This window comes from Scyliorhinus torazame, chromosome 22, assembly GCF_047496885.1.
Source record: "Scyliorhinus torazame isolate Kashiwa2021f chromosome 22, sScyTor2.1, whole genome shotgun sequence".
Classification (NCBI taxonomy): Eukaryota; Metazoa; Chordata; class Chondrichthyes; order Carcharhiniformes; family Scyliorhinidae; genus Scyliorhinus; species Scyliorhinus torazame.
Genome location: NC_092728.1, coordinates 8,538,032 through 8,559,015, shown reverse-complemented (window position 1 = coordinate 8,559,015; position 20,984 = coordinate 8,538,032). Strand labels below are relative to the sequence as shown.

Genomic DNA, 20,984 nt, shown 5'->3' with positions numbered 1-20,984 from the left:
CACACAGGGAGCACTGTGCACAGTTCCAGTCTCCATATCTCTCGGTTGCACCCACACTTGGAGCACTGCCCAGTTCCAGTCTCCATATCCCTTGGTTAGACCCACACTGGGAGCACTGTGCACAGTTCCAGTCTCCATATCCCTTGGTTACACCCACACTTGGAGCACTGTGCACAGTTCCAGTCTCCATATCTCTCGGTTACACCCACACTGGGAGCACTGTGCACAGTTCCAGTCTCCATATCTCTCGGTTACACCCACACAGGGAGCACTGTGCACAGTTCCAGTCTCCATATCTCTCGGTTACACCCACACTTGGAGCACTGCCCAGTTCCAGTCTCCATATCCCTTGGTTAGACCCACACTGGGAGCACTGTGCACAGTTCCAGTCTCCATTTCCCTCGGTTACACCCACACTGGGAGCACTGGGCACAGTTCCAGTCTCCATATCCCTTGGTTAGAGCCACACTGGGAGCACTGTGCACAGTTCCAGTCTGCATATCTCTTGGTTACACCCACACTGGGAGCACTGTGCACAGATCCAGTCTCCATATCCCTTGGTTACACCCACACTGGGAGCACTGTGCACAGTTCCAGTCTCCATATCCCTTGGTTACACCCACACTGGGAGCACTGTGCACAGTTCCAGTCTGCATATCCCTTGGTTACCCCCACACTGGGAGCACTGTGCATGGTTCCAGTCACCATATCCCTTGGTTGGACCCACACTGGGAGCACTGTGCACAGTTCCAGTCTCCATATCTCTCGGTTACACCCACACTGGGAGCACTGTGCATAGTTCCAGTCTCCATATCCCTTGGTTAGACCCACACTGGGAGCACTGTGCACAGTTCCAGTCTCCATATCTCTCGGTTACACCCACACTGGGAGCACTGTGCACAGTTCCAGTCTCCATATCTCTCGGTTACACCCACACTGGGAGCACTGTGCACAGTTCCAGTCTCCATATCTCTCGGTTACACCCACACTTGGAGCACTGCCCAGTTCCAGTCTCCATATCCCTTGGTTAGACCCACACTGGGAGCACTGTGCACAGTTCCAGTCTCCATATCTCTCGGTTACACCCACACTGGGAGCACTGTGCACAGTTCCAGTCTCCATATCTCTCGGTTACACCCACACAGGGAGCACTGTGCACAGTTCCAGTCTCCATATCTCTCGGTTACACCCACACTTGGAGCACTGCCCAGTTCCAGTCTCCATATCCCTTGGTTAGACCCACACTGGGAGCACTGTGCACAGTTCCAGTCTCCATATCCCTTGGTTACACCCACACTTGGAGCACTGTGCACAGTTCCAGTCTCCATATCTCTCGGTTACACCCACACTGGGAGCACTGTGCACAGTTCCAGTCTCCATATCTCTCGGTTACACCCACACAGGGAGCACTGTGCACAGTTCCAGTCTCCATATCTCTCGGTTACACCCACACTTGGAGCACTGCCCAGTTCCAGTCTCCATATCCCTTGGTTAGACCCACACTGGGAGCACTGTGCACAGTTCCAGTCTCCATATCCCTTGGTTACACCCACACTTGGAGCACTGTGCACAGTTCCAGTCTCCATATCTCTCGGTTACACCCACACTGGGAGCACTGTGCCCAGTTCCAGTCTCCATATCCCTTGGTTAGACCCACACTGGGAGCACTGTGCACAGTTCCAGTCTCCATATCCCTTGCTTACACCCACACTTGGAGCACTGTGCACAGTTCCAGTCTCCATATCTCTCGGTTACACCCACCCTGGGAGCACTGAGCACAGTTCCAGTCTCCATATCTCTCGGTTACACCCACACTGGGAGCACTGTGCACAGTTCCAGTCTCCATACCCCTTGGTTACACCCACACTTGGAGCACTGTGCACAGTTCCAGTCTCCATATCTCTCGGTTACACCCACACTGGGAGCACTGTGCCCAGTTCCAGTCTCCATATCCCTTGGTTAGACCCACACTGGGAGCACTGCGCACAGTTCCAGTCTCCATATCCCTTGGTTACACCCACACTTGGAGCACTGTGCACAGTTCCAGTCTCCATATCTCTCGGTTACACCCACACTGGGAGCACTGAGCACAGTTCCAGTCTCCATATCTCTCGGTTACACCCACACTGGGAGCACTGAGCACAGTTCCAGTCTCCATATCCCTTGGTTAGGCCCACACTGGGAGCACTGTGCACAGTTCCAGTCTCCATATCTCTCGGTTACACCCACACTGGGAGCACTGTGCACAGTTCCAGTCTCCATATCTCTCGGTTACACCCACACTTGGAGCACTGCCCAGTTCCAGTCTCCATATCCCTTGGTTAGACCCACACTGGGAGCACTGTGCACAGTTCCAGTCTCCATATCCCTTGGTTACACCCACACTGGGAGCACTGTGCACAGTTCCAGTCTCCATATCCCTTGGTTACACCCACACTGGGAGCACTGTGCACAGTTCCAGTCTCCATATCCCTTGGTTACACCCACACTGGGAGCACTGTGCACAGTTCCAGTCTCCATATCCCTTGGTTACACCCACACTGGGAGCACTGTGCACAGTTCCAGTCTCCATATCCCTCGGTTAGACCCACACTGGGAGCACTGTGCACAGTTCCAGTCTCCATATCTCTCGGTTAGACCCACACTGGGAGCACTGTGCACAGTTCCAGTCTCCATATCCCTTGGTTACACCCACACTTGGAGCACTGTGCACAGTTCCAGTCTCCATATCTCTCGGTTACACCCACACTGGGAGCACTGTGCCCAGTTCCAGTCTCCATATCCCTTGGTTAGACCCACACTGGGAGCACTGTGCACAGTTCCAGTCTCCATATCCCTTGGTTACACCCACACTTGGAGCACTGTGCACAGTTCCAGTCTCCATATCTCTCGGTTACACCCACACTGGGAGCACTGAGCACAGTTCCAGTCTCCATATCTCTCGGTTACACCCACACTGGGAGCACTGTGCACAGTTCCAGTCTCCATATCCCTTGGTTACACCCACACTTGGAGCACTGTGCACAGTTCCAGTCTCCATATCTCTCGGTTACACCCACACTGGGAGCACTGTGCCCAGTTCCAGTCTCCATATCCCTCGGTTAGACCCACACTGGGAGCACTGTGCACAGTTCCAGTCTCCATATCCCTTGGTTACACCCACACTTGGAGCACTGTGCACAGTTCCAGTCTCCATATCTCTCGGTTACACCCACACTGGGAGCACTGAGCACAGTTCCAGTCTCCATATCTCTCGGTTACACCCACACTGGGAGCACTGAGCACAGTTCCAGTCTCCATATCCCTTGGTTAGGCCCACACTGGGAGCACTGTGCACAGTTCCAGTCTCCATATCTCTCGGTTACACCCACACTGGGAGCACTGTGCACAGTTCCAGTCTCCATATCTCTCGGTTACACCCACACTTGGAGCACTGCCCAGTTCCAGTCTCCATATCCCTTGGTTAGACCCACACTGGGAGCACTGTGCACAGTTCCAGTCTCCATATCCCTTGGTTACACCCACACTGGGAGCACTGTGCACAGTTCCAGTCTCCATATCCCTTGGTTACACCCACACTGGGAGCACTGTGCACAGTTCCAGTCTCCATATCCCTTGGTTACACCCACACTGGGAGCACTGTGCACAGTTCCAGTCTCCATATCCCTTGGTTACACCCACACTGGGAGCACTGTGCACAGTTCCAGTCTCCATATCCCTCGGTTAGACCCACACTGGGAGCACTGTGCACAGTTCCAGTCTCCATATCTCTCGGTTAGACCCACACTGGGAGCACTGTGCACAGTTCCAGTCTCCATATCCCTTGGTTAGGCTCACACTGGGAGCACTGTGAACAGTTCCAGTCTCCATATCCCTTGGTTAGACCCACACTGGGAGCACTGTGAACAGTTCCAGTCTCCATATCCCTTGGTTAGACCCACACTGGGAGCACTGTGCACAGTTCCAGTCTCCATATCTCTCGGTTACACCCACACTGGGAGCTCTGTGCACAGTTCCAGTCTCCATATCTCTCGGTTACACCCACACTGGGAGCACTGTGCACAGTTCCAGTCTCCATATCCCTCGGTTAGACCCACACTGGGAGCACTGCGTACAGTTCCAGTCTCCATATCCCTCGGTTAGACCCACACTGGGAGCACTGTGCACAGTTCCAGTCTCCATATCCCTCGGTTAGACCCACACTGGGAGCACTGTGCACAGTTCCAGTCTCCATATCCCTCGGTTAGACCCACACTGGGAGCACTGCGTACAGTTCCAGTCTCCATATCCCTCGGTTAGACCCACACTGGGAGCACTGTGCACAGTTCCAGTCTCCATATCCCTTGGTTAGACCCACACTGGGAGCACTGTGCACAGTTCCAGTCTCCATATCCCTTGGTTACACCCACACTGGGAGCACTGTGCACAGTTCCAGTCTCTATATCCCTCGGTTAGACCCACACTGGGAGCACTGTGCACAGTTCCAGTCTCCATATCCCTTGGTTAGACCCACACTGGGAGCACTGTGCACAGTTCCAGTCTCCATATCCCTTGGTTACACCCACACTGGGAGCACTGTGCACAGTTCCAGTCTCCATATCCCTCGGTTAGACCCACACTGGGAGCACTGTGCACAGTTCCAGTCTCCATATCCCTTGGTTAGACCCACTCTGGGAGCACTGTGCACAGTTCCAGTCTCCATATCCCTCGGTTAGACCCACACTGGGAGCACTGTGCACAGTTCCAGTCTCCATATCCCTCGGTTTGACCCACACTGGGAGCACTGTGCACAGTTCCAGTCTCCATATCCCTCGGTTAGACCCACACTGGGAGCACTGTGCACAGTTCCAGTCTCCATATCCCTTGGTTAGACCCACACTTGGAGCACTGCGTACAGTTCCAGTCTCCATATCCCTCGGTTAGACCCACACTGGGAGCACTGTGCACAGTTCCAGTCTCTATATCCCTCGGTTAGACCCACACTGGGAGCACTGTGCACAGTTCCAGTCTCCATATCCCTTGGTTAGACCCACACTGGGAGCACTGTGCACAGTTCCAGTCTCCATATCCCTTGGTTACACCCACACTGGGAGCACTGTGCACAGTTCCAGTCTCCATATCCCTCGGTTAGACCCACACTGGGAGCACTGTGCACAGTTCCAGTCTCCATATCCCTTGGTTAGACCCACACTGGGAGCACTGTGCACAGTTCCAGTCTCCATATCCCTCGGTTAGACCCACACTGGGAGCACTGTGCACAGTTCCAGTCTCCATATCCCTCGGTTTGACCCACACTGGGAGCACTGTGCACAGTTCCAGTCTCCATATCCCTCGGTTAGACCCACACTGGGAGCACTGTGCACAGTTCCAGTCTCCATATCCCTTGGTTAGACCCACACTTGGAGCACTGCGTACAGTTCCAGTCTCCATATCCCTCGGTTAGACCCACACTGGGAGCTCTGTGCACAGTTCCAGTCTCCATATCTCTCGGTTACACCCACACTGGGAGCACTGTGCACAGTTCCAGTCTCCATATCCCTCGGTTAGACCCACACTGGGAGCACTGCGTACAGTTCCAGTCTCCATATCCCTCGGTTAGACCCACACTTGGAGCACTGTGCACAGTTCCAGTCTCCATATCCCTTGGTTACACCCACACTGGGAGCACTGTGCACAGTTCCAGTCTCCATATCCCTTAGTTACACCCACACTGGGAGCACTGTGCACAGATCCAGTCTCCATATCCCTTGGTTACACCCACACTGGGAGCACTGTGCACAGTTCCAGTCTCCATATCCCTCGGTTACACCCACACTGGGAGCACTGCGTACAGTTCCAGTCACCATATCCCTTGGTTAGACCCACACAGGGAGCACTGTGCACAGTTCCAGTCTCCATATCCCTTGGTTAGACCCACACAGGGAGCACTGTGCACAGTTCCAGTCTCCATATCCCTTGGTTAGACCCACACAGGGAGCACTGTGCACAGTTCCAGTCTCCATATCCCTTGGTTACACCCACACTGGGAGCACTGTGCACAGTTCCAGTCTCCATATCCCTCGGTTAGACCCACACTGGGAGTACTGTGCACAGTTCCAGTCTCCATATCCCTTGGTTAGACCCACACAGGGAGCACTGTGCACAGTTCCAGTCTCCATATCCCTTGGTTAGACCCACACAGGGAGCACTGTGCACAGTTCCAGTCTCCATATCCCTTGGTTACACCCACACTGGGAGCACTGTGCACAGTTCCAGTCTCCATATCCCTCGGTTAGACCCACACTGGGAGCACTGTGCACAGTTCCAGTCTCCATATCCCTTGGTTACACCCACACTGAGAGCACTGTGCACAGTTCCAGTCTCCATATCCCTTGGTTAGACCCACACTGGGAGCACTGTGCACAGTTCCAGTCTCCATATCCCTTGGTTAGACCCACACTGGGAGCACTGTGCACAGTTCCAGTCTCCATATCCCTTGGTTAGACCCACACTGGGAGCACTGCGTACAGTTCCAGTCTCCATATCCCTTGGTTACACCCACACTGGGAGCACTGTGCACAGTTCCAGACTCCATATCCCTCGGTTAGACCCACACTGGGAGCACTGTGCACAGTTCAGTCTCCATATCCCTTGGTTAGACCCACACTGGGAGCACTGTGCACTGTTCCAGTCTCCATATCCCTTGGTTAGACCCACACTGGGAGCACTGTGCACAGTTCCAGTCTCCATATCCCTTGGTTAGACCCACACTGGGAGCACTGTGCACAGTTCCAGTCTCCATATCCCTTGGTTAGACCCACACTGGGAGCACTGTGCACTGTTCCAGTCTCCATATCCCTTGGTTAGACCCACACTGGGAGCACTGTGCACAGTTCCAGTCTCCATATCCCTTGGTTAGACCCACACTGGGAGCACTGTGCACAGTTCCAGTCTCCATATCTCTCGGTTACACCCACACTGGGAGCACTGTGCACAGTTCCAGTCTCCATATCCCTGAGTTAGACCCACACTGGCAGCACTGTGCACAGTTCCAGTCTCCATATCCCTTAGTTAGACCCACACTGGGAGCACTGTGCACAGTTCCAGTCTCCATATCTCTCGGTTACACCCACACAGGGAGCACTGTGCACAGTTCCAGTCTCCATATCCCTTGGTTAGACCCACACTTGGAGCACTGTGCACAGTTCTAAGAAGGTCATTGAGACACTGGAGAAAATGCGAAGATGAGAGATTCTAACTCTCAGGAAAGATTTATCTAGTTGGGTCGACTTCCTCAGGCAGGGGGAATCATGAGATTGTGTTTGATTGTGATTGTTTACAGTGAAAACGAATTCTAGCACCCCAAGGCACTTCAGTGGAATAGTGACAGCAGGACACACAGCACAGAAATTCCTGTTGCAGCAACCAGTCCGTGCTAATGTTTATTCTGCACTCGAGCCTCCTGTAAGCTTTGCTCATGTAAATCCACTAACCTAACTCTCTCTTCCCTTAATTTTAACGCCATATAAATACTGTGGCTACCAGAGCAGTTTAGAGGCTGGGAATCCTGCGAAGAACAACTCACCTCCTGACTCCCCCCAAACCTATCCACCATCTACAAGGCACAAGTCAGGAATGGGATGGAAACTCTCCACTTGCCTGGGTGTGTACGGCTCCAACAACACTCAAGAAGCTCAACACCATCCAGGACAAAACAGCCCCCTTGATCGACACCCCATTATTAAGATCCAGGACCGGACCCCAACAGTTGCTAGGACACCGGACAGAAACTCAAATATTTTAATTTTGTAAACATGTGAGGGAAGGACTTTGTCCAGGGGTGACTCCACGCACATAGGGAAATGGTATTTTGAAACAAACTATTACTAACATAGTATTACTAACTTTAACATCATAAAGAAAAAAGCTTCTAATTACTAATTCATAGATTATCATAGAATTTACAGTGCAGAAGGAGGCCATTCGGCCCATCGAGGCTGCATCGGCTCTTGGAAAGAGCACCCAATCCCCATAACCCAGTAACTCCACCCAACACTAAGGGCAATTTTGGACACCAAGGGCAATTTATCATGGCCAATCCACCTAACCTGCACATCTTTGGACTGTAGGAGGAAACCCACGCACACGGGGAGAACGTGCAGACTCCGCACAGACAGTGCTCCCTTACTCCACTCCTGCCACATTCCACCCAATAACGTTGTGGCCCCCCCCCCCCAAACACATCCCCTTCTTCCTCATGGATTTAACTGTGGATTTCCAAGTTGGGGAGCAGAAGCCAGACCAGAAACAGCACTCACAGCAGAATTGGGAAAGATTTTTCACAGAGCAGAGAGAGAAAGAAGACTTGGGTGCACAGTGGGCACGGGCAGTGCCAGTGGGACCCGGGCACAGAGCAGAGATAGCGAAGGTTCCAGTGGACGGTTAGAGGGCAGTGCAGCGGAACACTGGTACAGAGCAGAGAGATAGACTGTTCCAGTGGATTATCAGTGGGCAGTGCAGTGGGACACTGGTACAGAGCAGATTAAACACTAATTAAACACTAACTCCGAACTGCTATCTTTTATCTCCACTCAAGCAAAACCCATCTTGGGTCAGAATTTACTTTTAAATAGTTAGGAAACGCAGGAACACTTGCTGTCTTGGATAAACCACTTACACAGAGACAGATCCTTCAGGAACCAACTTGCAGATTCTTGCCTGTGTCAACTACTGTTTAACCTGCCAGCCTTTTCAGAAACTGCTGTTCTGTTCGCAGGCAAGTCTCTTTAACTAAACTGCTTTGAGAGGAGAAGCTGGTCTGCTCACAGACATATCAAGACTCACTTTCTCCAGAAACTGCCAAAGTGTTCACAGACAGACCTAAACTGAAGTTAACACTGAAACTCAACACCGGACTGTTTCAGCTCCTGGCTCCTCCAATTACCGACATCATCTTACTAAGGCCAAACACAATCGCCGGGATTCTCCGTTCGTTAGACTGAACAGTGACGCCGGGGCAGCATTCGTGGACTTTCACGACAGGAAAACTGGCGCCGCCTCTGGACCGATTCCGCTACCGTTGAGGGTCTCGCACCGGCACCACGTGGAACACAATTGATTCCAATGAGAAACGGGGCCGGATTCGCCGGGTCCTTGATTGACACTCGGGAGGCTGACAAGCTGCAGCCGGGAATGTGCACCTCCTGCAATCCCGACACCACGGCGGCTCAAGGAGGCAACTCACCACCACCACCTCCTCGGGGGGGGGGGGGGGGGGGCAGTAATTACCGATGGGCAACAAATGCTGAACTAGGCGGTGACAGCCACATCCCGTAATGGAATACAGAAAAGACCTCGATTGGGGTCACATTTCCCCCCCCCCCCCCCTCCGCACCCAAGCCATTTTCGAAAGATATTGGTTCTCAGGAGCATCGTAGAGGGGGGAATGTTCAGGGTCGTAGACGTAAGGCAACTCAGTAATGAACCCAATGAGGGAGTCCATTTACAAACGTCTTTACCAGAGAGTGGAGAGAATGTGGAACTCGCTCCCACAGCGAGTGATTGAGGTGATAGTGTCCATGTCTTTAAGGGGAAGGGGGGAAGCTGGATAACCACATGCGCGACAGAAGGATAGGGAAGATAGGGGAGATGAAGAGGGGGTGGGACGCCGCTTGTGCGGAGTAGTTGGGTCTGTTTTCATCCGTAGGATTTAAGGGAATCTGGTGAAAGCACTCCCTACCCACTCTGCTGGGTTACATTCTCATCTCTATGTCAGTGAACAGTACTGAGGGAGGGCTGCACAGTCCAAAGTTCCTAGTTTCGCTAGTGATGGAGTGGAACAAGGACGGTCCCTGGCACTGGCTGGAAGCAGGGGAGGAGTTGGGAGCAATATTTACCCCTCAAATAAATGTTAGGAATTTGGAAAATGAATGAGGATAACAGTGAACTTGAGAGGAAAACTAAATAACAGACCAGTAACAAGATTAGCAGGCATCCAGAGGAATAATGGGTTGCGATTTGCCCAGTAACAAGATTAGCAGGCATCTAGAGACATTGAGCTGCAAATGGGCGTATTAGGAACCCTGTTTATCAGAGATTAGTGGGGCTACACAGATGATAACCTTTAAAGGAACTTGAGAGAAATACACAGAAGAATCCACGCTGTGGAATATCACAGAGATTGAACAGTATAACAGTGAGCACCCTCATTGGGAAGGAGAATAGTTCTACATCCAACAGTCAGACAGGCCGATTCCATCCATGACCCTAGCCATGGAGGCCTGTTCTACCTAACATTTACAGCCATGGCAGGTTGCAGATATTTTTGAAAACATAGTTTTGTGCCTTTGCTGGACCAGGCAGAGACGTTATTAGCAAGTTTGCAGATGATACTAAGATTGGTGATTAGCAAGTTTGCAGATGATACTAAGATTGGTGGAGTTGCAGATAGCGAGGAGAACTGTCAGAGAATACAGCAAAATATAGATAGATTGGAGAGTTGGGCAGAGAAATGGCAGATGGAGTTCAATCCAGGCAAATGCGAGGTGATGCATTTTGGAAGATCTAATTCAAGAGCGGACTATACGGTCAATGGAAGAGTCCTGGGGAAAATTGATGTACAGAGAGATCTGGGAGCTCAGGTCCATTGTACCCTGAAGGTGGCAAAGCAGGTCGATAGAGTGGTCAAGAAGGCATACAGTATGCTTGACTTCATTGGACGGGGTATTGAGTTCAAGAGTCGGCAGGTCATGTTACAGTTGTATAGGACTTTGGTTAGGCCACATTTGGAATACTGTGTGCAGTTCTGGTCGCCACATTACCAGAAGGATGTGGATGCTTTAGAGAGGGTGCAGAGGAGGTTCACCAGGATGTTGCCTGGTATGGAGGGTGCTAGCTATGAAGAAAGGTTGAGTAGATTAGGATTATTTTCGTTGGAAAGACAGAGGTTGAGGGGGGACCTGATTGAGGTCTACAAAATTATGAGAGGTATGGACAGGGTGGATAGCAACAAGCTTTTTCCAAGAGTGGGGGTGTCAATTACAAGGGGTCACGATTTCAAGGTGAGAGGGGGAAAGTTTAAGGGAGATGTGCGTGGAAAGTTTTTTACGCAGAGGGTGGTGGGTGCCTGAATGCGTTGCCAGCGGAGGTGGTAGAGGCGGGCACGATAGCATCATTCAAGATGCATCTCGACAGATATATGAACGGGTGGGGAACAGAGGGATGTAGATCCTTGGAAAATAGAAGACAGGTTTAGATAAAGGATCTGGATCGGCGCAGGCTGGGAGGGCCGAAGGGCCTGTTCCTGTGCTGTAAATTTCTTTGTCTTTGTTCTTGTTTCCCAAACTCAGTCACCCAAGTGGTATTGTGTGGTAACTGTTAGCTGGATTTGACCTATAGAGTTACAGAAATTAAATGTTACTTGCGGAAAGTGTGTCTTAGTTCAGGGAACTTGGGTATATTCTGGGAACAAGAGGTAACTTCACATAACCCTGTGCGTTTAGTTATCAATATACTTAGGTGTCATAGTGTATGGTAGTCTTTTGTTGTGTGTTTTTAATAAAACTTTTACTTTAATAAGGTCTGTTCAGTTTCTGATATGTGGTCAGTTTCAGCAGACTCATCAACAGTTTGTCTCAGTTAAATAGAATATCAGAGCAGCAATTTTCTTGAGGCTTTTGAGTGTTCTGGAGGGGGAATCCAGTAAATTCCCCCTCCCCAGCTCTCTATTCAGGCTTTGAATGCTCACAAACTGCCCTATGTACCTGAACGGAGTTCCAGCCAAGATTTGAGGGTAAATTCAACCCCTTCTGGGAGAGAGATTCAAAACGGCGCTGCTCAGCTCTGCAGATCCAATCGAAACCTAACTTGGCGAATCAGTCTGACAGGAGATGCCTACCAGCTCAGCTGAAGAGAAAACAGAGCCTCCAACTGGGGTTACCCAGAGAGAGCCACCCCCTTCAGGGAGAGAGAGCTTTCTTCAGCTGTCCGAAAAAAACAAAACTGAAACCAAATACCCAGAGCCACCCAGCAGAGCATTCCAGAATAAAAAGCACCAATCCGCGTCGACGGTCTGCTTACGCTGGGACTGCAATGGAGTTGATTGGTTGCTAACGTAGTCCATCACAGTGATATAATGGGCTATGCCACAGAGCTTCAAGGGGGGGCCTGGGCCAGTACTTTAGACAAGGGATGTTTTCAGTTTGACCAAAGTCAGCAACTTTTAAAAATAAATTTAGAGTACCCAATTCAAGGCAATTTAGCTTGGCCAATCCATCTTCCCTGCAGCCTGAGGCCGGGATTAAACTCAGCGCCATGAGGTAACAGTGCTAACCACTGCAACACCATGCTACCCCTAAAGTCGTCAGTTCGAAACAAAATCTGCAATGTCGCAGGATAGGAATTTTCTTTAAAACACGAAACAGGCAAGGATTTAGCAGGTACCTTCCACAATATTCCAAACAAATATACACCTCGAAGAACCAATGTTTCAAGTTATCCTTGGGGGCTTTGAGGCACTCTCTCAGGTATAGCCACCTGAGTTGGCCACTTCCCGACTTAACATGGAGAACCGCAAAGGCTGAAGGGAAATTCAGCCAACACAGCCAAAGACTAGCAAATACAGAAATCATGTGTATTGGAACCTGTAAGGAACCAGACAGCACGGAAACCAGCAGCCATCTGCATAGTAATGCAGCAGCCATCTACATAGTAATGAGCGATTGCAGGGCACAATGGCAACAGTTAAGGTGAATAAAGCCAAGCCAGACTCCTCGGCGCCAGCAGGAGCCGAGACAAAGGAAGGCCAACGGACATTTAGGGACCGCCCAACGATCAGGGAACAACTCCAGTATTGGAGAAATCGATCCAAGTGATTGGAACGCAGTCCAATCACTTGGAACCAGGTACGGGGTCCGCCCCGAAGGGTGGGACGCCCCTGGGGACTATAAAGTAAAGCCCCCAAGTTCAAATCACCCTTCTTTGGCAAGGTCACTCAGCAACTTGAACCAACCCTTGACAGTGACCTGCCTCGCTGCCTCCAACCAAGTAAGTCTCAAGTCAATGCTCGCTACGAGATAGGTGCTCCGAGCTACCAGTCCATACCAGCTTTTGAATCCCACAGACTCAGAACCTGAACGAAAGGCCATTTGTTCCCCTGACCTGGTGGGCCAGACCGAAGCTAAGTATAGGCCTTTTAGTGATAGGAATAGGCTAGTAAGTAGAGTTTTATGCATGAGTAGTGATTTACTGTGTATAATAAATGTGCTTTGATTTGATTCTTACTAATTGGTGTGTTGAGTTATTGATCATTACTTGAACTTAAACCTCGTGGCAGTATCATAAAGATACCTGGCGACTCTAGAGCGAAGGTTAAACAAACAGAGCAAATTACGATTTAAGAGCCAACCAAAAGTTAGCAACACAGGTAACATCTGAACAAGAGTGAGGAATAATTCCAGAGTCGAAGAGTTTTCCACCACAGTAAGAGGCCATTTTGTCCGTGCCAACCATCAAACAGCTATCTATTCTAATCCCATTTCCCAGCACTTGGTCCATAGCCTTGTACACTCTGATATTTCAAGAGCTCATCTAAATGCTTTTAAATTGTTGTTAGAGTTCTCGCCTCCACCACCCTTTCAGACAGCGAGTTCCAGATTCCCACCACCCTCTGGCTGAGAAAATCTTTCCTCAAATCCCCTCGAAATCTCTTGCCCCTTAGCTTAAATGTATGCCCTTGGTTATTGATCTGTCCCCTCTATGTAATCTCCCGTACTAGCCCACTCGCCCCCACTCTATCACCAGCCTCGCCCTTACGAAACACCTGTGAGAGCGGGTCCACAACGGCGAACAAATTGGCGTGAAAGAAATGCTCTTTGACCGCATTGTGCTACAGCGGCTCGGGGGAAATTCACGTCTCACTTTGACCTCCGCCCCCACAACTCAAATTGTGACTTTTCGCGACTTCCCTTGACAAACATCTATGAGCCTTTCACCAATCAAAGAGAACATTCATTTCATGTTCTGGGGCAAAATGCTTTTGAATCTTTTGGGACCGAGGTAATATTGGAGGGGAAAATCATACATGGTGACAGGGTTGGGCATTTATTCGTGTATAAGAGTTGATGCAGTTTACTGGCAGTATTGAAGTTGAGCATTGCTGGAAAAAGAGACGTACTGTTGAAGATTTTCATCTTACACTCATCAGGACAAAGTGGCAGGAACACTGGATCTCAAAGGAAGGAATAATTTATACGCCGAGATGTGCTGCGATACTTTCTGTCTGGCACTCATTAGAAGGGGTGGCATGGTGGCACAGTGGTTAGCACTGCTGCTTCACTGTGCCAGGGACCCAGGTTCAATTCCGGCCTTGGGTGACCGTCTGTGCAGAGGGTGCACTTTCCCCCCGTGTCTGCACGGGTTTCCTCCGGGTGCTCCAGTTTCCTCCCACAGGCCAAAGATTTGCAGGTTAGCAGGTTACATGGATTGGCCATTTTAAAATTGCTCCTTAGTGTTCAGGAATGCGCAGGTTAGGTCGGGCTGCGGGGTTAGGATGGGCCTAGGTCGCGTGCTCTTTCAGAGGGTCGGTGGAGACTCGATGCACCAAATGGGCTCCTTCCGCACTGCATTGGTTCTAAATCACGATAATTCTATGAATAGAATACCAAATCCCAAGGGGGGCGGGCCACTATTTGTCCGGGTGAGACGGGCTGTCAAAACTTCTCGTCTGGCACTCATCAGAACAGAACACCAAGTCCCAAGGGAAGATACCAGCACAGAGCACCGAATCCCAAGCGGGAGCAACAACTTGTCCAGTCGAGACGGGCTGTCGAAACTTCTCATCTGACACTCATCAGAACAGAGCACCGAATCCCAAGCGGGAGTAACAACTTGTCCAGCCGAGACGGGCTGTCGAAACTTCTCATCTGACACTCATCAGAATAGAAAACCATCTCATGCGATACAAATCGGCGTGCGCTTTGATGATCTGTTATTCTTGCCACACGGTTCTGATGAGTCCTGGGGACAAAGATTCGACAACCGGTCCTTAGTTTCAACAATACCCTTGAATCCAAGCGTTCTTGTTCATTTTTATGAAATTATTGTTGGAATCATTTCTAACGACTTTAGTTTGGGTTTGAGGCTCAAATGAGCTTCTTAAAATTTTAATAAATTCTTTGATGTTAACTTATTTCCAACATGGCCGCCAACGGCCGCTGGGTTTGAATTTGGCGCCACCATGGTCGTCCGGGTCCCATCTACCGCGGGGGCTGACGGGAGATGTAGTCTGCAGCCGCCGGTGCTACCGCGCAGGCGCTGCCCGTAACCCCCTTCTCAGCCACTGCCCCACTGGCCGCTGGGATAGCGGAGGAGTGCCCGGCGGAGGACCAGGCTGTTCTGCGGGGAGCAATGGCAGGAAGCAGGAGCTGGGCAGAGGGAGTCCTGCAGCTGCTGGGCAAGATGAATTCCTTCCACATGCAGGGTTGCAAAACTTGGACCTTTTTTGTCTCTTCTACTGGTGGCAACTTTTATTTCCTCAAAGAGGAGTGGAGGAAAATTGAGAGAGGGAAGGAGAGTGTTTACTCACTCACCAGGGGCAACAACCGCAACACTGCTGAGTTTGCACATCTATAGATAGATAGAGAGAGAGTTGGGAGGGTTGGAGGGGCTGGAGGAGGTTACAGAGACAGGGAGGGTTGTAGGGGCTGGAGGTGGTTACAGAGATAGGGAGGGTTGTAGGGGCTGGAGGTGGTTACAGAGATAGGGAGGGTTGTAGGGGCTGGAGGAGGTTACAGAGATAGGGAGGGTTGTAGGGATGGAGGAGGTTACAGAGATAGGGAGGGTTGTAGGGACTGGAGGAGGTTACATAGATAGGGTTGTAGGGGCTGGAGGAGGTTACAGGGACAGGGAGGGTTGTAGGGGCTGGAGGAGGTTACAGAGACAGGGAGGGTTGTCGGGGCTGGAGGAGGTTACAGAGATAGGGAGGGGTGTAGGTGCTGGAGGAGGTTACAGAGATAGGGAGGGGTGTAGGTGCTGGAGGAGGTTACAGAGATAGGGAGGGGTGTAGGGGCTGGAGGAGGTTACAGAGATAGGGAGGGGTGTAGGTGCTGGAGGAGGTTACAGAGATAGGGAGGGGTGTAGGTGCTGGAGGAGGTTACAGAGATAGGGAGGGTTGTCGGGGCTGGAGGAGGTTACAGAGATAGGGAGGGGTGTAGGTGCTGGAGGAGGTTACAGAGATAGGGAGGGGTGTAGGGGCTGGAGGAGGTTACAGAGATAGGGAGGGTTGTCGGGGCTGGAAGAGGTTACAGAGACAGGGAGGGTTGTCGGGGCTGGAGGAGGTTACAGAGATAGGGAGGGGTGTAGGTGCTGGAGGAGGTTACAGAGATAGGGAGGGGTGTAGGGTCTGGAGGAGGTTACAGAGATAGGGAGGGTTGTAGGGATGGAGGTTACAGAGATAGGGAGGGTTGTAGGGGCTGGAGGAGGTTACAGAGATAGGGAGGGTTGTAGGTGCTGGAGAAGGTTACAGAGACTGGGAGGGTTGTAGGGGCTGGAGGAGGTTACAGAGACAGGGAGGGTTGTAGGGGCTGGAGGAGGTTACAGAGATAGAGAGGGTTGTAGGGGCTGGAGGAGGTTACAGAGATAGGGAGGGTTGTAGGGGCTGGAGGAGGTTACAGAGATAGGGAGGGGTGTGAGGGGCTGGAGGAGGTTACAGAGATAGGGAGGGTTGTAGGGGCTGGAGGAGGTTACAGAGATAGGGAGGGTTGTAGGGGCTGGAGGAGGTTACAGAGATAGGGAAGGGTGTAGGGGCTGGAGGACGTTACAGAGATAGGGATGGCTGTAGGGGCTGGAGGAGGTGACAGAGATAGGGAGGGTTGTAGGGGCTGGAGGAGGTTACAGAGATAGGGAGGGTTGTAGGGACTGGAGGAGGTTACAGAGATAGGGAGGGGTGTCGGGGCTGGAGGAGGTTACAGAGATAGGGAGGGTTGTAGGGGCTTGAGGAGGTTACAGAGATAGGGATGGCTGTAGGGGCTGGAGGAGGTGACAGAGATAGGGAGGGATGTAGGGACTGGAGGAGGTGACAGAGATAGGGAGGGTTGTAGGGACTGGAGGAGGTTACAGAGATAGGGAGGGGTGTCGGGGCTGGAGGAGGTTACAGAGATAGGGATGGCTGTAGGGGCTTGAGGAGGTTACAGAGATAGGGATGGCTGTAGGGGCTGGAGGAGGTGACAGAGATGGGGAGGGTTGTCGGGGTGGAGGTAACAAAAGGCATTGACGAGGGTGTGGCTGGGAATGCATCTGGTGATTTTACGGAGATTGGGTGGGGCTGAGGGAGTGCCGCACTGTCGGAGGGTCAGTACTGAGGGAGTGCTGCACTGTCAGAGGGTCAGTACTGAGGGGGTGCCGCACTGTCAGAGGGTCAGTACTGAGGGAGTGCCGCACTGTCAGAGAGTCAGTACTGAGGGAGTGCCGCACTGTCAGAGGGTCAGGACTGGGAGTGCCACACTGTCAGAGGGTCAGTGCTGAGGGAGTGCCGCACTGTCAGAGGGTCAGTACTGAGGGAGTGCTGCACAGTCAGAGGGTCAGTACTGAGGGAGTGCCGCACTGTCAGAGGGTCAGTACTGAGGGAGTGCCGCACTGTCAGAGGGTCAGTACTGAGGGAGTGCTGCACTGTCAGAGGGTCAGTACTGAGGGAGTGCTGCACTGTCAGAGGGTCAGTACTGAGGGGGTGCCGCACTGTCAGAGGGTCAGTACTGAGGGAGTGCCGCACGGTCAGAGGGTCAGTACTGAGGGAGTGCTGCACTGTCAGAGGGTCAGTTCTGAGATAGCGCTGCACTGTCAGCGGGTCAGTACTGAGGGATGCCGCACTGTCAGAGGGTCAGTACTGAGGGAGTGCTGCACTGTCAGAGGGTCAGTTCTGAGATAGCGCTGCACTGTCAGCGGGTCAGTACTGAGGGATGCCGCACTGTCAGAGGGTCAGTACTGAGGGAGTGCCGCACTGTCAGAGGGTCAGTACTGAGGGAGTGCCGCACTGTCAGAGGGTCAGTACTGAGGGAGTGCCGCACTGTCAGAGAGTCAGTACTGAGGGAGTGCCGCACTGTCAGAGGGTCAGGACTGGGAGTGCCACACTGTCAGCTCGTCAGTACTGAGGGAGTGCTGCACTGTCAGAGGGTCAGTGCTGAGGGAGTGCTGCACTGTCAGAGGGTCAGTGCTGAGGGAGTGCTGCACTGTCAGAGGGTCAGTACTGAGGGAGTGCCGCACTGTCAGAGGGTCAGTACTGAGGGAGTGCCGCACTGTCAGAGGGTCAGTACTGAGGGAGAGCCGCACTGTCAGAGGGTCAGTACTGAGGGAGTGCCGCACTGTCAGAGGGTCAGTGCTGAGGGAGTGCTGCACTGTCAGAGGGTCAGTGCTGAGGGAGTGCCGCACTGTCAGAGGGTCAGTACTGAGGGAGTGCTGCACTGTCAGAAGGTCAGTGCTGAGGGAGTGCTGCACTGTCAGAGGGTCAGTACTGAGGGAGTGCCGCACTGTCAGAGGGTCAGTACTGAGGGAGTGCTGCACTGTCAAGAGGGTCAGTACTGAGGGAGTGCCGCACTGTCAGAGGGTCAGTACTGAGGGAGTGCCGCACTGTCAGAGGGTCAGTACTGAGGGAGCGCCGAACTGTCAGAGGAGGTGGAAGAGCCCCAGTGGGCCCTATTCAACTGACTGGTTGACATTGTCTCACATTAATCACTGCCCAGTGTTACAGAAAGGCACTGACCAGGAATCTTTCTCTCGGCTGTCTAGGTTCCTCCAAGGCCCTGTGTAAACCCTTTGTTGTCGAAGGCACCGAGGTGGGTATGGTGCAGCCCCGGATGTTTGCCCTCCTGGGCAGGTACCCGAAGCTATTCCAGGTGAGCGATGGAGCAGGAGGGCGAGTGGAGATCAGCAGTCAGCTACACAGCTACCAGCAACGCTCAGCCGCAATTGAACAGGTCCTCAGAGAATGGAGGCAGGAAAAACTGTTCGACTCTCTGAGCAAATGGAGGAACGAGGTGAATGGGAGGGGCGTGCTGGAGGGGGGTCCGTCTGGGATGGTCGGGCGAGTACACCCAGAGCCTGTGAGATCCTCGGAGAGGAGGAGGTCGCGGACCGGTCTCACTCGGCGGCACTGAGATAGGGGCACCACTGCCCAGGGTGTCAACCCCGCCTCAGAGGAAGAGGAGCCCCATGATCTAGGTCGACGCTCCCAGAGTACTAATGAGGGAGCGCTGCACTGTCAGAGGGTCAGTACTGAGGGATTGCCGCACTGTCAGAGGGTCAGTACTGAGGGAGCGCTGCACTGTCAGAGGGTCAGTACTGAGGGAGTGCCGCACTGTCAGAGGGTCAGTACTGAGGGAGCGCTGCACTGTCAGAGGGTCAGTACTGAGGGAGTGCCGCACTGTCAGAGGGTCAGTACTGAGGGAGCGCTGCACTGTCAGAGGGTCAGTACTGAGGGAGTGCCGCACTGTCAGAGGGTCAGTACTGAGGGAGTGCCACACTGTCAGAGATTCAGTACTGAGGGAGTGCCGCACTGTCAGAGGGTCAGTACTGAGGGAGTGCCGCACTGTCAGAGGGTCAGTACTGAGGGAGCGCCGCAGTGTAAGAAGGTCAGTACTGAGGGAGTGCCGCACTGTCAGAGGGCAGTACTGAGGGAGCACCGCACTGTCAGAGGGTCAGTACTGAGGGAGTGCCGCACTGTCAGAGGGCCAGTACTGAGGGAGTGCCGCACTGTCAGAGGGTCAGTGCTGAGGGAGTGCCGCACTGTCAGAGGGTCAGTACTGAGGGAGTGCCGCACTGTCAGAGGGTCAGTGCTGAGGGAGTGCTGCACTGTCAGAGGGTCAGTACTGAGGGAGTGCTGCACTGTCAGAGGGTCAGTGCTGAGGGAGTGCTGCACTGTCAGAGGGTCAGTGCTGAGGGAGTGCTGCACTGTCAGAGGGTCAGTGCTGAGGGAGTGCTGCACTGTCAGAGGGTCAGTGCTGAGGGAGTGCTGCACTGTCAGAGGGTCAGTACTGAGGGAGTGCCGCACTGTCAGAGGGTCAGTACTGAGGGATTGCCGCACTGTCAGAGGGTCAGTACTGAGGGAGTGCTGCACTGTCAGAGGGTCAGTACTGAGGGAGCGCCGCACTGTCAGAGGATCAGTACTGAGAGAGTGCTGCACTGTCAGAGGGTCAGTACTGAGGGAGCGCCGCACTGTCAGAGGGTCAGTACTGAGGGATTGCCGCACTGTCAGAGGGTCAGTACTGAGGGAGTGTCGCACTGTCAGAGGGTCAGTACTGAGGGAGTGCCGCACTGTCAGAGAGTCAGTACTGAGGGAGTGCTGCACTGTCCCAGGGTCAGTACTGAGGGAGTGCTGCACTGTCCCAGGGTCAGTACTGAGGGAGTGCCGCACTGTCAGAGGGTCAGTACTGAGGGAGTGCCGCACTGTCAGAGGGTCGGTACTGAGCGAGTGCCGCACTGTCAGAGAGTCAGTACTGAGGGAGTGCCGCACTGTCAGAGGGTCAGTACTGAGGGAGCGCTGCACTGTCAGAGGGTCAGTACTGAGGGAGTGCCGCACTGTCAGAGGGTCAGTACTGAGGGAGTGCTGCACTGTCAGAGGGTCAGTACTGAGGGAGTGCTGCACTGTCAGAGGGTCAGTACTGAGGGAGTGCTGCACTGTCAGAGGGTCAGTACTGAGGGAGCGCCGCACTGTCAGAGGGTCAGTACTGAGGGAGTGCCGCACTGTCAGAGGGTCAGTACTGAGGGAGTGCCGCACTGTCAGAGGGTCAGTGCTGAGGGAGTGCCGCACTGTCAGAGGGTCAGTACTGAGGGAGTGCCGCACTGTCAGAGGGTCAGTACTGAGGGAGTGCCGCACTGTCAGAGGGTCAGTACTGAGGGAGTGCCGCACTGTCAGAGGGTCAGTACTGAGGGAGTGCCGCACTGTCAGAGGGTCAGTACTGAGGGAGTGCTGCACTGTCAGAGGGTCAGTACTGAGGGAGCACCGCACTGTCAGAGGG

The 20,984-nt window shown here is 52.8% G+C and overlaps 2 protein-coding genes across 2 annotated transcripts in view; one reads left to right on the top strand and one right to left on the bottom strand.

Annotated features, from left to right (window-relative positions):
• Positions 1 to 20,984, bottom strand: part of LOC140398897 (semaphorin-3F-like) — a 558,403-nt gene that overhangs the window by 171,951 nt on the left and 365,468 nt on the right. The gene's annotated exons all lie outside the window — the stretch shown is intronic.
• The window catches only part of tpk2 (thiamin pyrophosphokinase 2), a 23,011-nt gene continuing 17,362 nt past the window's right edge, over positions 15,336 to 20,984 (top strand). The window contains exons 1-3 of the mRNA XM_072487866.1: positions 15,336 to 15,457; positions 18,757 to 19,004; position 19,203. Coding sequence (XP_072343967.1) covers positions 15,385 to 15,457; positions 18,757 to 19,004; position 19,203 — 322 coding nt within the window. The 5' untranslated portion in view covers positions 15,336 to 15,384. The remainder of the gene's footprint in view (positions 15,458 to 18,756; positions 19,005 to 19,202; positions 19,204 to 20,984) is intronic.